The sequence below is a fragment of the Sarcophilus harrisii genome, chromosome 5 (assembly GCF_902635505.1).
Source record: "Sarcophilus harrisii chromosome 5, mSarHar1.11, whole genome shotgun sequence".
Lineage (NCBI taxonomy): Eukaryota > Metazoa > Chordata > Mammalia > Dasyuromorphia > Dasyuridae > Sarcophilus > Sarcophilus harrisii.
The window spans coordinates 228020253-228037949 of NC_045430.1; the positions used below are offsets into that span (position 1 = coordinate 228020253).

Consider the following 17697-nt stretch of genomic DNA (forward strand, 5'->3'; position numbering starts at 1 on the left):
AGTAATTTTTAATGCTAATATGTTCTGACACATTGATTTCAGAATCTTTCTCTTCCTCCTCCTCCTCCTCCTCTTCCTCCTCTTCCTCCTCCTCCTCCTCCTCCTCCTCCTCCTCCTCCTCCTCCTCCTCCTCCTCCTCCTCCTCTTCCTCCTTCTCCTCCGACTTGTTTTTCCCCCTAAGAGAAATGTGATCTTTCTTCCTTTCTCTGCCTTTACAGTGGAGTTCTTGAGATAACAGATCTTTTCCCTCTGCTCAATTATCCCTCCAATTACAATAAAAACAAGAAGCATATTAGCTAATTATTCAACTATGACTTAAAAGATAATGTTTTTTTCTTCTACTACTTTTTGGAATATCTAGCTTTTGCTTTTAAATGCATCTTTTCATAGTTATGACTTCTTAAATTCTGGATAATTTTTGCAATACAATATGTTCCTAAATTTGAAAAGTTAGTTATTTCCAATTTTTTGCTTAGTTTCACATACATGCTAACTGATTCTAATAGAGAGGACAGAGATAAATGTTAAGTGGAGAGGAAGGAATGTTCTTGCTAAACAGTAAAATGTAATTTCCCTGAAGGCAAGAATGATTCATTTTTGTCTTGCTCTTTATCCCTGGTGCCTAGCAGAACACCTTATGAACAGGTACTTCTTATTCAATAATTTTTTTGAATTGCTCCTAATTTTAAACAGTTGTGTAGACAATATTTGATTCCTTACTAGCCTCAATAGAGTAAAGCTCATAAGATTTAGATGACTAAGAGACCTTAGATCATCTAGTCCAATTCCTTCATATTACAAGTAGAGAAACTGAGGATCCCAAAGAGCCTAAGATGGCTTGCTACCTAGCACAGACTAGAAAGAAAGAATAGACGGTTTAAGAGAATATGTAAAAGTGGAATCAACAGTGTTTGGTCACTGGTTGACCATAAAAAATGAGAGGCAATGTGCTACAGTTTTAAGAACAGTGACTTCATTCAACTTCAAATTCTATCTCTGATGGTTACTATTCATTTGTTCTCAAGCAAATCATTTAACTGCCCCAGGGCTCAATTTCTTTATCTGTAAAATGAGGTTGGACAGGGGACCTAGCAAGCTGTAGAGCTACAATTTATAAAGTATTATTCAAATGTTGACTGGTATTATTATTATAGGTCCTTATGTTAATAGGAACAAATAAGTAATTGGAATATCAAGATAAAAATCTGATTTAATTCTTTTGAAATAAATAGAAATTCTTGAGCTCTTGTTTATCAGACTGTGCAGAAAGTTATCTGTAAAGATCATCCAGTTAACACATTGACAGGAAATAAAGGACCAAATATTCTAGTTCCAAACAAATGAATGTCTGATATAATACAAAGGTCATTATCACCAATGCCTGGGGCCAATCAAAGACTTCGTGGAATAGAGAAGATTTTTATCTTACAAAAAGATAAAGAAAAGAATATCACATTAAAGGAAGAAGAGACAAAAATTTAAACAAAGTGGGTTGATTGCCCTGGAGGAGCAGAAAACTGATAAAGCAAAGCTTGAGCATAAAACAAAAGGAGCATTTTCCTACAAAGAAACATGGGTTAAGATCATCAGTTCTTTCTATATAAGAAGATTCGGTAATATGGGGGTCTTTGAGATTTCCACCATACATTCAATGCAGTTATTTTTTTCTGTATCTGTGTCTGACTGCGTGTGACTATGAAATCAGTTCAGCCTTAGATTTATATTGACTCATGTGACTGAGCAAATATCTTAGCTTCTCTTATACTCAGTTTCCTCATCTGTAAAACGGGAATGATAATAGCATTCATCTCCCAGAATGATGGTGATGATCATATGAGAAAGTATTTGTGAAGTGCTTTTGCAAACTTTTAAGTGCTAAATAAAATTAGCTGCTATTATTACTTTCTAAAAGTTGATATAGCCTAGATAATGTTTGCAGTATAATTTGTTATTATAAACATCTACCTAGCATTAATATAATATTAGACTTACGAACTGATCCAACCATTTTGGAGAAAAATTTGGTATTAAGCCCAAAGGATGATAAAACTGTACATATATGTGACCCTGCAATATCACTACTAGGGGTATTATCTCCCCCTCCCCCCAAGGGGAAAGGACTTATATGTATGAAAATTGAGGGAATGCCCATCAACTGGGGAATGACTGAACAAGTTGTGGCCTATGAATATGATGGAATATTATTGTACTAAAAGAAATGATGAGCAAGATGATTTCTAAAAAAAAAAAAACTTGGAAAAATGTAGATGAACTAATGAAAGAGAAGTGAGTGGAATATTGTATACAGTAACAGCAACACTGTAGCAGCAAAAAGATTGTTTTTTTTTTTTAAATTTTTTATTTATTTATTTTTTTAATTTAATAGCCTTTTATTTACAGGATATATACATGGGTAACTTTACAGCATTGCAGCAAAAAGATTGTAAAAAGACTTAGCTATCTTGATCAAGATAATGATCCAAGACAATTCCAAAGGACCCATAATGAAAAATGTTATATACCTTCAGAGAGAGAATTGATGAACTCTGAGTGCATATTGAAGCATTTTGTTTTTTGCTTTTTTTTTTTTTTTTGCAACATGTCTAAAGGTGGGCAAAATGATTTGCATTATTTCATTTGTTTAACTGATATATTTCTTACCTTCTCAAAATGGTGGGAAGTACATAGAACATTTGGAACTCAAATTTGTTTTTTTAGATGAATGTTAAAAATAAATAAATTCACATTAAAAAAACACATCTTCCTCTCCCTCTCCTAGATGAATGTGCAGCCAGTGTGCTTTTGGTTCCATGCAGCAGTCACGTTTATGTCAGGTTGTTGCTACCATGCTGCTTCTGCCTCCAGTAATTATGAATTATTTGCAAATAGAAGAATCAGGAATGAGGGCCTATATGTATATATGAGTCTGTCAGTTTGGATTGGCAAAATGCCTTAGTTAATAAGTCCCTGCTTAGATGACTTTTGGGGTTCTTTCCAATTCTATAATAAATCTTTTAAAATTCTGATTTGATTGGCAATTTGCCTTCTGTTGGGCTCACAAATTTAGGAACGCTGTTTAATTTGGAGACATTGATATTTTAACCACAGAATGTCTAATGTGCTAATTAATCTAATGGACTAATGTGATTTGGTGGTAATGGTATATTTTCTTTATCCTTTCCACACGAATTTGGGGTTTGAGCTGTTGTTTTTGATTTAGACTCAGAGAAATGAAGCCATCTCTGTACCTCTGCCTTCCATTGATGAATAAGCTGTCAGTACGCCTTTGGATTTGAACCAACAGTTATGTCTGCCACAAATAGACATCTACATCCTTACAAATTTCAACTCAACCCTTTCTCAAGAATGAATAGAATTTTCAGAGACCAGCTTATGCTTACAGCCAGTCAATCAACAAACATTTATTAAATTCCTACTATGTGCCAGGCACTCCAGAAACTGATAGGAAAACCTTCTTAACAACTGGCTTTGTCTTAAAGTGGAATGGGGTGCTGTGAGGGGTAGTAGATTCTATTACATTCGAAGTCTTAAAACAAGGTCTGGAGGAGCACTTTTTTGATATATCATAAAGAAGATTCTTGTTCAGTCCTTGATATCCTCTGAGATCTCTTTCAACTTTGAGGTTCTGTGATTTAATCAGATGCTGAGTGTCTCAATGGGTTCTTCAGGGTTTTGAACTCCGGGACTCAAAATGTAATGATAGTCAAAAAGCAACAGATAAGAAAGAAACATCACTTTTTGCACAAAATGCTGAGATGCTCATGAGAAAATATGGTATGTTATCACAAAATCATCCAGGTCAGAAAGGGGAAAAAAATACTAAACATTTCAGCGATTGATGTGTAACCACATTTTCTGCTTTTATTTGGGTTTCAAGAGACAACACAGATAAAATACTTTGATCAAACACAAGTTTCTATTTGGTCAGAAGAACAGGTTGACATATGTCTTTTTTTCTGGCTGCAGGAAATGAAGTAGTGAGGGAAAATACCCATGACCTCCTGAAAGACCTGATGTGTCCTGTGTTGTGGTACACACAACTTATAAATATACAGTGTTTGTACGTAGCATTGAAAAACAGAAGTGCACGTGCAAGGTGAAACCAAGTTATTTATCCCCCCTCTTCCTTCTCCATGTACTATGTCTTCACCCATGCCCTTTGCTCTTAGTATAAGGAAGAGAATATATTCTATTTGCCCCGCAGATGGAATATCGTTGACTTCAGCAGATTGAGATGCTGCTGTAATCGTTTTATTTTTTTTTTCTATCCTCCTAGACGAAGTGAGACTCTTATCTTTATTTTCATTAAAACACCCTACTCTTGTCATAGTGAATCTCCTAGGAAGGAGGTTAGCAGCAAGGGCATGTTCTGCATTAGAGCTGATATGAAAGTCGGACAACTGAGCAAAGAGATAATACAGGGACAAATGTGTATGTAGTTCTTACAATATCAAGATTCAATACAACTACCACACAGAAAGTGACATATCCATAATATATTGAACAAGCTTATACAGTAACACATGTTGATTTGCAACACTGTACAGTTTAAATCTAAAGTGCACAGCCTCAATCTGAGGCGACGAGACAGGACTATCAATAGAATAAAAGGCAACACAATTACAGACACAATTTGTTTCCCTTTCTTGCTTTCTTCACATCCTTGTGACATTACACAAAGTCAGTACCGTTTCTACATTTCAGATAAAATAAAAACGCACCGCACTTTTTTTCAAGTATTTTAAAGAAAGAAAGAAACATAATATTGCTTCAGAAACAAAAATGGCCATGTTGATTCTAGTTAAAGCTAAAACCAAAACTTCTTTACAAGATTGTAAAGAGCAGTCTCACATATGTTGGACATGGCAAAGGGAATCTGGGATAATTCTAAGACTTTTGTTTTCCTTTTAGCAGGGGAATGTAGATAAACTTTAAATTATTTTAATCGAAAGTCTCTGGTACTACTTGGGCTTTTGATTGTGCCCTTATCCATTGGGTTATAGATAGATGGGGACTTAGCTGCATAGTGTTAGGCAAAAATATTCTTAAACATGGAGAAATGGCCTCCATGAGGTTGAGTGAACAGGGACTTTTTCTGTAAAAACTAGGGTATAATTTCATATTCAGGTGCAAAGATTTCAACTTTTGAATCATATTAGCTTATGGTCACAGAAAATGGCATCCTCTTTAAGTTAACTGATGGCACCAAAAGGGAATGGGCAACCTGGCTTACAAAGGGAAGAGATCAGAAGATTGAACTTCATTGTCTTCTTCAAGAAGGATGGGCTTGTTAGAGCTCTAGTTTAATAAACATCACAAGTAATTGCTGGTACCTTTCACAAAAGCTCATAACACATAATCAAGCACTGAATCCAGAAGGTCAGTTCATAGGAAGGAATAGGAAGCTTGGCTGCAAAACAAATATTCAAATGACATTCTTGTTCCATGGGAGAATAAATACATATGCATATATAAAAAGTTATTTTCTAAAGTCTCCAGTGAATACATTGATAAGGGGAAAGAAGAACTAACTCCAAAGGCCATATATGCTTAAGCATACATTTTAACAATGCATAATTAAAGTAAGTTCTTGATAGAAACAAAGAAGAAAGGATGCAAGAGTTAACTATTTCACTCAAATAGACAGGTAGATAGCTAGCTGCTATTTCCAGGCAGGGCATCTCCTTTTTCTACTTTATTTTGATCAGGAGCAGGATTAGGTATGTAATCATGAGTATTCTTACTTCAGTCTCTGCACCTGTAGTTTTACTGTGTAGAGATTCTATGACACTGAACAATTTCTCAACAGATGTGGAGGTAAGGAGAGCTTAGGGGATGGCTTATAAATAAGTAATCAGGGTCTGCAATATGAGCTCAGAGAATTATCTGTGCCCACTTTCTCCTATGTTGTTGTTTCATAAGGACAAGTACATACGTCCACTTACCTTATTACCTTTAATATGCCTAATGTAAGAGACTGCAGGGAGAGACCTAGAAGAGTCAATTGCTATTCGAACTTGGGGAACCTCTTACTCCAAACATTTTGTTCATTGTTCTGTATTCTTGGAGAGACAGCAAATGAATTAAAGATCTACTCAAGAGAATGTTCCACTATGGGAAATTAGGAAAATTTAAGCTTGTACTGGAGGAAAAGAATCATTTGTGTTATTTTAATTGCCCTTGCCATATTACCAATATTAATGAATGTTTCATTAAAGATAAGTGGGGATAATAAATAAGCTTCCATGAAGTAAAAGACTTCTTCCTGGTCACCTACTGAAGATATATAACATATAGAAAGATTTGATCTTTTTTTTTACATAGATCTCTTTTCTGCCAAGTGGGAGTTTAATTTTCTTGGCTTATTGCATCCTGGGAGCATGCTTCAATCACTTCTGCTCAGTCCCTATTAGACTTTATTTTCCATTTCCCTAATCTGAATGACCTAATAATTCAATGCTATTTGGGAAGGTGCTTTGAGAATAAGCATCAGCTTTTCAAAGGGGAGGAAAGCACTGGAAGGCAGAAGAAAGAAAATCAACCTATTAGAATCTTAGATTGAAGTTTGGCAAATACTGTGTACTAAGTGGGTCAGCTGAGGGAAGACCATGTGGAAAACTTAATTGGAAGAATATCCTATTGTCCTGTAATTAATTTGATCAAGCATTTTTAAGAGCTCAGATGCTCTTGGGAGATTTTGAAATACTAAACCTTAGAGATGTGACAAGCTGTGAGACATGTAGAAATAAATTGTTCCACATTTTAAGAATTTGTGAGTCTATGTTTCAAAATAAGCATTACTAAGAATCTCATGTGCCTCCATTGGAAGAAAAAAAATCTGCTTAGTTTTTTCATTTCTGCCCCAGAAGTTTTAATAACCCATATAAAATAAAAATCTATACTTTATAAAATAGGATCTTCTTTATATATATATATTTCCTTTTGTAAAATTATATGTATTTAAATACATTTGAAATGTTGCTATAGGTAAATTAGAAATTCTTTTCTAATACTATGAAAAAGGCAAGAGTTTTTATTTTCAACAGACATTTTATATTTGCTTTATCTTTTTTCCCTACTGTACCCCAAAGAACATTTTGTGAATCTTGGGGGCAAATTTGGCACCATTCAAGCCTACTACTCTGAAACGAAAATACATACTAACTTTGCTCATTTTGCTGGAATTGGGGGAACCATTTTAAACAGTGTTCAGCTTTTCCTTATTAATTGTACTGCTGATTATGAAAGAGGTATTCATCCTCAAACTTAAAGAAGGACTTTTAAAAGGAGCAATGTTTCCTGGTTTTTTAAACTGTACTCTACATTGACGCCACAATATAGAAATAGAATCACTTTGGAACAAACTACAAATACATTCACACAGTTTGTGACAACTTAATTGTCTAGCTAGAGAGCTGGGATAGCTTGGTTGGCTGGATGATTATAAATCCTGTCCAAGACGTTCTATTTCCTCAATCAGGAAATCGATGTCTTGATGAGTTGCTGCTGGATTTGAGATGACCATGCGAAAGAAATTGACTTTATCTCCCAAGGGTTGGTAGCTGACCATGGTGGTTCCATACTCCATCATCCTGGCTTTAATCACAGGGGCGACCTGTGGAAGAGACCAAATGAGAGTTTTTCTTAGACAAATATGTAAAAAAAAAAAGAATCTTTTTTTATTTTTGAAATTAGATTTCCTTTGAAAAAATTCAGTCATGTTTGTTTTCCCTTTAAGAAATAAATTCTTAATTTTCTTGAGATTAGATGAAGTTATTCATCTCCCAGTGCAAAATGATTAAGACCTCAAGGGTATCATGGTATAGTGAAGGACATTAGAACCAAGAATTTTGCATCTGAGACCTTGCTCTGCCAATTACTAGCCACGTGTCCTTATCAGAGACTTAGTTTCTTCATATATAAAACGAAGGGACTGGAATAGATTATCTCTAATGTCTCTTCCAACTTTAATATATTTGATCCTATCATCTTCAGTGCCATCATAGCAAACAAATGATGGAACTTTTGTGAGATTTCACATTAATGAGTTAGGTATAATAGTGTTTTTTACCTTCCTGTGATTGGTACCTGATGAGAGATAACATGAGAGGCAGAGATGATGAGAGATAAAAAGCTAGTTTTGGTGTCAAGGTTCAAATCTTATCTCTGATACATACTGCTGAGTGGTGGTGAGTGAGTCACTTAACATCTTGGTGCTTCTAGGTAATTTTCTAAAATGTGACCTTATAGAACTGCTATTGATTTGTATTGAAGGAATTCTCTGACCTAGGGCCACTCCACATCAATGTCAAAGCAAAACAGACAATCCATTTGACAAAAACAGGTGGTCCCTTGGAAACCCAGAGATCCTGAGATGAATCCCTTCTAGAGATCCTTATGGAATATTTGGACAATAGATGCATGGATGAAGGGAACAGATAGATTGTGATCTTTATCAGTGGAAGAAGTACTCAAGACAACAGATTGTCAGAACATTGAAGCATTACCTTATTGGTTTTGTTTTTTAAATGATGATTTTTTTTAGTGATGACTTAGGGAAGATTATAGATCATCATTATTATCATGCTAAAGGTTAGAATGTCCAATAGCTATTCTAACCCATTAAATACAAATACTCTAGAAATAAGATTTGGAAAACTGAATAGTAAGGCCAGAAGACAAACAGACCACTGATAACTTCCATTTGTTTCAAGAGCATTTTATGTTTTCTATGCCTCAACTCCATTGTATTCCATTTTAAATCTTTTTTTTTTTGGGGGGGGTGTAATGTTTCAGTTTCATAGTATTTTAGTGAAATAGAGATACTTCAGAATAAGTATTTAAACTGTCTCCTGAGTGTGTGAGTGTGAGAAGGTGGGCAGAGTAGCACAGATATATCCAATATAAATGTGCAAAAGTGTAAAAGAGATTTGCTTTCACAAAATGAATTGTGGTATAATGGCTAAGTCCTATAGCCCATGAAATTATTGTTATTGTTGAGTCATTTTTTAGTTGTGTTTATTTAGGTTTTTCTTGGCAAAGATATTAGAGTAGTTTACTATTTCTTTCTTCAGCTCATTTTACAGATGAGGAGATGAAGGCAAACAGGGTAAAATGACTTGCCATACAGCTACGAAGTATCTGAGGCCAAATCTGAACTCAGGCAATGAGTCTTATTGATTCCAAGCCCAATGCTCTGTCCACTGTGCCATCAAGCTGCGTGACCTGTGGAATCAACTTCCAATTCCTCAATCTACTATTCACGGCTCCATTCAAGTTTTACCTGTTGTATGCAGTTTTATGTCACAAATTAACTAACACTTCCACCCCCAACTTTAAAGAACTGTATTGGTACTCTTCCACTAGAACCCTTTGTTCTATACTTTGTTCTATTCGTTCTTAAGTCATTTTGTACGTGTGAATTTTATCTCCTTAATTAGATTTTTAAGGTCATTAAAGGCAGAGACTGTCTTTTACATTTCTGCATCCCCTTAGGCTAACACAATGAAAAGCACATAATTGGGACTCCCTAGACACATCAAGACTTCAGAATGAACACAATAAAAAGAGCTTTCTCTACAGTGGCATAAGTTTAAATTCTAGATCCCTAAACAAAAGTTTCAAGGAAAGTCCTTGTCTTTGACCCAGAAGAAGCAATGAAGTATCACAGAAAGAATACTAAATTTAATGTCAGAATGCCTGGACTTCGGGTAAGTCATTTGACTTTTGGGGCTTAGTTTCCTCATCTGTAAAATGGCCATCACAATTATTGAACTGTTTATTTCACCTGGTTCTGAGGAAGCTCATAAATTTAGAGCATATAAAAGAGTTTTATAACAAACGCCTAAAGTAATATAAAAAGTCAGCTTTGCTATTGGCCAAATGGAAATGAAAGTACCCTGGGGAAAATAGAACATTTGTCATTTGTATATGTGTGTATGAATGTGTGTGTGTGTGTGTGTGTGTGTGTGTGTGTGTGTGAGAGAGAGAGAGAGAGAGAGAGAGAGAGAGAGAGAGAGAGACACATACACAGAGACAGAGACAGAGACAGACAGAGACAGAGAAAGAGAGAGAGACAGAAAGGGAGGGGAAAAAGGGAGGGAGAGAAAACATCTGATACTGTTATGAACGAAGAATGTTGGTCATCCTAGGGACTTCCGGTTTATTTCAGGGACAAGCCCAATGATTTATTTTGTCTTTCAGGAATGGAGACTACTTGTTTTTTCTTGTTTGTTTTGTTTTGTTTTATTCCTGGATATTTAGCTTCTATTAATGGAAAAAAAACCCAACAAAATGACAATCTCTATGATCCTATGATTTCCGAATCTTCATCTCTTTTCTATAGCTGTGCTGCCGTTTCCATCTTTAAAATGCTTAACGTGTTTGAAATTAGTTTAAGTTATAGGACCAATTCGAAGAAATGCGTTGTGTGTTTTTGGGCAATTCTGGTTTCCCTAACTGTTAAAAGAGAGCATTGGACTAGATTCTTTATAAGACTTCTTCCTATGATTGATGGAATGGTGTAGAGAATTTGGGATTTGACATCAGAAGCCCTAAGTCCAAATCCCTATTCTTCTACTTATTTTACAGCTGATCTTGAACAAAGTCATTCACCTCTCTGAGAATTAGTTTCTTTAGCTAGAAAATTAATGGCTAGACCTCGTGATTTCTAAGGTCCCTTTTTTTCCTGGAGTGTATTAAAATTCTGTATGGATTTGTACATGTGCTCAACCTTGTCCTCTAATGTTAGGCGAGCACAGGATGTGCTATTCCCCCTAGGATGAATGTTGAATCTGAACTGAGGTTTGAAACTGGGATATACCTATTCTGAGAATTAGGTTCAATGCAGGGAGTGAACCTCAAAAGATGCAATCATAGATATGCAAAAATGAAGTCTTGACAAGACAAGATCACCTGGAAAGCAGAAGTGGAATTCACAAGTCTGATACTAAAGACTAGTGATAGATTTTTATGCACGACCAGGATCCGAAATCTCAAACTGGGAAAGGAACTCCAGTTTCCGAGACTAGTTTGGATGTGAAGAAGTTTAAGGCACAAGAAAAAATTCCTAACTGTTTTTGAGTTTTAACTGTTTGTTATGGAGGGATCAATTTATATAGGGTCCTTGTACAACATCTAGACTGTCAGAACATGTAAGATAATTATTTTACTTGAAATTGGGACTTGACATTAAGTCCCAACTTAATATCTAAATGAGTAACCCAAACAAACAGTATCTAAATGGCAGAATTTTGTGAAATGTGATCATTTGTTATTTTAGATGAGTGAAAATCAGAGATCAAAACATTAATCTGTTATCAATTCATATGCCAGACAGATTTCAGAATAAACAGTATCAAAGTCCACCTGCCTTTGAACCTGGCAAATCCACAGCTGTCTTAATAGATGTTATTTCTAGATGTCGAAAAAGACAGTGCCAAATAAACGAAATATCAGTGGCAACTGATTAAACACTAACAAAGGAAGCATAGGCAGGATAAGATCCTGATGGCTTGAATGAACACATTGACTTCTCACTTCCTTCTAGAAATCTTACCCTATTCCTGGACCAGTAGAATAAAGAAATCCACTGGGAAAAGGCTTCTCCTTCAAACTGAAAGTTCACTGGAGATCTAATTATCATTATCACTCTTGGGACTGGGGAAGTGCAGACGAAGGGTGTTAGGGATCATTCTTTACTGCTGGTCCATTAGCTTTTTCATGTTTGTTAAAATAAGGTCCAGTGAACATTTTCCCTGTTTGAGTCAACATTGCTTTTTCCAAAGAGAGCTTATGTTAAAGTAGCAGGAATTAGGGAGGGAGAAAGCATAAAAAATAATTTTCTACTGTGAATTATCAAATCATAAGATATAAACACATTTTTAACTAGCTAACTATGGGAGCCAGCATGGTAAAATTTGAAAACAATTTTACATTCTCTGTCTTTCTCTGTTTGTTTCTTTTCATCTGTCTCTCTCTCTTTCTATCTCTCTTTCTGTCTCTCTTTTTCTGGATGTGTGTGTTCCTCTCCATCTCTGTCTACCTCTCTTTATTCTGTCTCTATGTGTCTTTCTCTCTGTGTCTCATGCCCACCTGAAAACTCTAAAGAGAAACTCCTTTTGTCAATACATATATAAAGATAGATAACGTCTATCTTACTTATAGGCTTAGAGAGTTGCTTAGAAAGGGCATTGAAGTGAAGTGTCTTGCCCTTAGTCACAAAGGCATGACTTGAACATATTTTTTCTCATGTCAAAGTTGGCTCCCCTAATCCACTATAACATTCATTTCTCTTAAAGGGCTATAAATGCTATTTATTCATTTTTAATAATAACTATAATAAAAGAAAATGAAAAACCAATCTTGAATTTAAAGGCCATATTCAGGAATTAAATTTCCCCTTCCTTCTCTACTACCCAATATTTAAACACATACTATAGAACATCCTTCCCAAAAGTACATGTCCAATATTACCTCTACTCTTTATTTCTCAATCCATTCCTACTCATTTGTGAGCATTTCAAGTTATAATGGAGTATAGTAAGGTGATAGAAGAGATGGAGATAATGACTAAGTGTAATGAAGACAAAAGGAACCAGAGACATTGCTATCAATATATTTGTCTTGTGACTCCAGAGGAAGTGCCCTTCAAGATTGAGGAATGGCCCTCTGTTACTGTTCATCTATCCCCACTTCACATGGGTCTATGTGTATTGCACTAATCAGTAATCTATAACTTGCCCCCTTTCTGCTTCAATGTCTATCAGAGCCTCTTAAGAGATCACAATCTTATTTTCTAATATAGACAGATCTTAATTATATTCATGAAGAATGGCTTAGCAGAGGCAGCAATCCAGCTGCACTCTCTGAACATTCTGTTCCAAACCACTCTAAAATAACATGTCAAATAGTTGAATTTTGGGATGACACAGGCAACAAAAAGTCAGGGAGAGACATTTTTCCAACCCAAAACAGCTTAGGAGGTTGGAAGGAGAGATCTGTGTCAGGATGGTGGGGATAGTCTGGGGCACATATGGCACTAACAGCAATGCTGAGCCTTGGAAGTGGTTATACCAGTAGCAGCAGAAGGAGAAGCAGAAGGAAGAGCTCTTACTGCCCAGAATAGTAAGGACAGACAGAAAACTTATCAGAAAGAAATTAAAGGGAATGCTGAGCTGACACTGGGTACAGGACCAGGTGGTTTTTGGCAACTCCTTTACAACTATGAAGTCCTGAGTCAGAGTTACAGGGTGGAGAGGAGCACCTGTGGTTAATCAAAAGGGAGAAGGGGCCCTTGTTGCAGTTTTACGGTACAGAATATTATCTCTTGTGGATGCAGGAGAGTCAGGGTCTTGGAGACAGTCTCAAGATAGAAAAGAGTGCTAGCGTTTGTGGCTTGGGTGAGCAGGAACCCTCCCTGGGTAAAAACCAAAAGGCAGACTTGAAGAGCAATGACCCTACCTCTCCTAGGATAACACTATCTTAAACGCAACAAGAACTTGCAGACTCCCCAGAAACTCTGAAACCGGCAACATGAGAAAGCGTAAAGCTTGGGATAATGGTTTCCCTTGCTCAGATGAGCAAAACCTAATTTTAGCATAAAGATCAAAGTCAAGAAATAGACTTTAAAATGGGCAAACAACAACAAAAAGAACTTGATTATTTTAAAAAAGCAGCTATGGTGATAGGAAAGACCAAAACACAAACTTGGAAGATAGCGATATGAAAACTGATATACACAAAGCCTCAAAGGAAAAATAAAACCTACAAATTGGTCACAAATCTGATAAGAATTCCTAAAGAATTAAAGAAAGAGATGAATGACAGAGGAAAAATTGGGAAATTAGAGGATGCAAGAAAATTATGAAAAGATAATAAATAGCTTGGTAAAAAGGCACCAAAAATACTGAAGAAAATAATATCCTAAAAAAACATAATTGGCCAGATGATAAAAGAGACACATTCACTGAAGAAAAGAGCTCTCTAAGAAGCAAATAGGCCAAGTAGAAAAAAAGGTACAAATGCTTACTAAAGAAAAAATTCCTTAAAAATTAGAATTGAATAAGTGGAAATAATGACTGCATTAAACATTAAGAAACAATAAAAAAAAAGTCAAAAGAATAAAACAATAGAAGAAAATGTGAAATTTCTCATCAGATAAATAATATACCTGGAAAACAGATCAAGGAGAGATCGTTTAAAAATTATTGGACTACCAGAATGCCATGATAGAAAAGATCCTAGATATTATATTTCAAGAAATTATAAAGGAAAACTTCCCTGATAGCTTAGATCCAGAAGATAGAATAGAAATTTTAAAAGGCCACTGATTACAGCCTTACAGAGATTACAGATTACAGAGATTAAAAAAATGAGAATTCTTATGAATATTATAACCAAATTCCAGAGCTCACAAGTCAAGAAGAACAAATTGCATGTAGCCAAAAAAAAAAAAAAAAACCAAAACACTCAAATATTATAGAACCACAATCAGAATTACACAAAAATTAGTGGATTTCACATTAAAGGAATGAAGGACTTGGAATATGATATTCTGGAAGGCAAGAAGGCTAGTATTACAAATAATATAGCCAGAATAACCTACCCAGAAAAATTCAGTATGATCTTTCAGGTAAAAAATAGATATTGAATGAAATAGATGACATCGATATTTCTGATAAAAAGACCAGAGCTAAATAGAAAAACTGACATTCAAATATGATTTAAGAGAAACATAAAAAGTTAACATGAAAGGGAAATCATAGAGGACTCAATAAGGTTAAATTGTTCACATTCCTTTATGGGAATGGTACACGTAATTTCTGACAAGATCAAGCATGTTCAGAGGGGTATGGCCACAGATGATACATGGGACATTTAAGAACATTATCATTGTTAGAGTGATTAAAAAGATTTTACATAGATAAATGACATGGGAATGAATTGATTACATTGGAGTGATCTAAAACATGGATGAAAAAGAATGCATTAGGAGAAGGAGAAAGGGAAAGGAAGAATGGGGAAAATCATCTCACTGAAAAGAGACACTTAAAGAAGAGCTTTTACAGTGGGGCATGAAATAGGGGTAGTGGCGGGCAGTTTTTGAACTTCACTCTCATCTGATTTGGTCCAAAGAGGAAATAATAGATATACACATACAATTGGGTATAGAAATTTTATGTTTTTAAGTTAAGTTTTGGTTCTTGCTTCATGGTCCCATTTGGAGTTTTCTGGTTTGTTTTTGGCAATGATTTTGAAATGAGCTGTCATTTCTTTTTCCACCCCATTTTACAGATGAGGAAACTGAGGCAAATGGGCTTAAGTGACTTGGCTGAGGTTACACAATTAGTAAGTATCCAAGGCCAGATTAAACTCAGGAATGACACTCTATCCATTGTGCCACAGAACTGACAGAAAACTGTCTTATTCAAAAAAAGGAAATAAGAGAGGAAGAGGATAAGGGAAAGATGGGGGTAATAAAAGGGAGAGTAGTTTATGGGAGGCAGTATTCAAAAGCAAAACCGACATTTGAGGAAGGACAGGGTTAAAAAGAGAGAAAAATAAACAGAAGAAAGTAGGATAGAGGGAAATACACAATAATCATAACTGTGAATATTAATGGGATAAACCCACCCATAAAATAGAAGCAGATAGCAGAATGAATTAGAAACCAGAATCCAATAATATATTATTTATAAGAAACACACTTGAAACAGAAAGACATACATTTAGTTAAAAATAAGAGGTTGGAGCAGAATTTATTGTTCTTCAGCTGAAGTAAAAATAAATAAATCAGGATAGCAGTCATGATCTCAGATGAAGCAAAAGCAAAAATAGACTTAATTAAAAGAGATAATCAGGGAAACTACATTTTGCCAAAAGATACTACAGGCAATGAAGTATGATCAAAAGTGTTTTTTTTTTTTAAATCAAGTTTCTCTGATAAAGACCTCATTTCTTTTATCTATATGATCTCTCCCATATATTTGCATATATGTATATGGATCTGAATCAAATTTATAAAAAATAAGAATTATTGATAGTCAAAGGATAGGAACAGTCTATTTTTAGAAAAAGAAATAAAATCTCTCAGTAGTCACAGAAAAATGCCCCAAACTGGTCAATGAAATATAAATTAAAATAACTCTGAGATATTATCTTACATCAATGATAAATGTTGGAGGGGATATAGGAAAATAGGGACACTAATGCACTGTTGGCATTGTAAATGGGTCCAACCATTCTGCAGTAAAATTTAGAACTATGCACAAAGAACTATAAAGCTGAGCATGTTCTTTGACCCAGAAATATCATTACTAGATTTAATCCCAAAGAGAACAAATTAAAAAGGACAAGGATTTAAATCTACACAATATTCATAGCAGCTCTAGTTGTAGTGGCAAAGAATTGAAAATCGAAAGGATGCTCATTAATTGGGTAATGGCTGAACAAATCATGATAAATTGTGCTGTTAGGAATGATGAGCAGGATGATTTCAGAAAAATCTGGGAAGACATGTGAATTAATGCAGAGTGAAGTGAGAAGAACCAGGTGATCATTGTACACAGTAACAGCAATGTTGCAAAGATGATCAATTGTTAATAATTTAGGTTTTATGATCAATACAATGAGAGGAAAATTCTGAAGTACTCATGATTAAAATGATGCCCACTTCCAGAGAAAGAGACTCTGAGTGCAAATTGAAGCATATTTTCCCCTTTTTGTTTAATTGCTTTTTTTTGTTACATGTCTAATATGGAAATAAACTGCATAATTTCACATCTGTAACTGATATCATATTGCTTGCCTTCTCAATGAGTGGTGCAGGAATTGGAGAAATAGAGAATTTGGAATTCAAATTTTTTAAGAAGGTTAAAAATAAATAAATTTGAAAAATGTATTTGTGAGGATAAAACTATTTTTGGAAATCTGCTTCTGCTGCCCAGAAGTCTGTCTTATTTCTATGTATAGGCTGGATATAGTGACTTTTGATCCACTTATCATAGGACACCCTGCCCAGCATTCATAATGCCCCAGCCCCTTTATTCTCAGGAGCCTTTATGCTACCTTTAGTTTAACAGGTCACCTAACTGGCATATCAGCATCTGTTCCCCACAATTCCATATTATCAACCAAGGGTACTCTCCTTGGCCAGTAGCCAACTTTGTTTCTGTGGGACTGATCTGGGAATTCTTATCATGCTCAACCCATGGTATTATATCAGGATTCTCTAAGCTTATAAATCTTTGCCAGGCAGTAGTCTAAACCTCCAAAAAGCTATATTTACCTCCCAAATTTTATCCCAGCAAGGGCTGGGAGCATGAATACCACTCTCAAGGAGGACACCTTGTTTCTCTAACCAATATTCAGACGAGGAACTTGGCCTGAATCTCAGATTCTTTGGTTCTACTCCATCTTGATCTCATAATTAAAGTCATTAAGGTCAAATCACTAAATGCCCAAAGGCTCACAGTACAGTGGGTTGGCCATTGTTCTTCCTCTTCTCTATTCTGGGAATATGCAAAAATGACCAGCAGGCAAATTTCCTCTTGATTCCCCCATTCCCTTTAAACACTATCCCCCATCCATTCTATGGGTCCCTTCTTATTCCTTAGATCTACCTACTTCCCTTCAGCTCTTTTCTGGTTAGATTATTTCTGAAGGACTTTTCATTGA

General features: G+C 35.2%; 1 protein-coding gene across 1 annotated transcript in view; it reads right to left on the bottom strand.

The window, feature by feature from the left end:
* Positions 1–3856: 3856 nt before the first annotated feature.
* GAD2 (glutamate decarboxylase 2) overlaps positions 3857–17697 on the bottom strand; it is an 81978-nt gene continuing 68137 nt past the window's right edge. Inside the window, exon 16 of the mRNA XM_003771856.2 lies at positions 3857–7636. Within this exon, the coding sequence (XP_003771904.1) occupies positions 7463–7636 (174 nt within the window). The 3' untranslated portion in view covers positions 3857–7462. The remainder of the gene's footprint in view (positions 7637–17697) is intronic.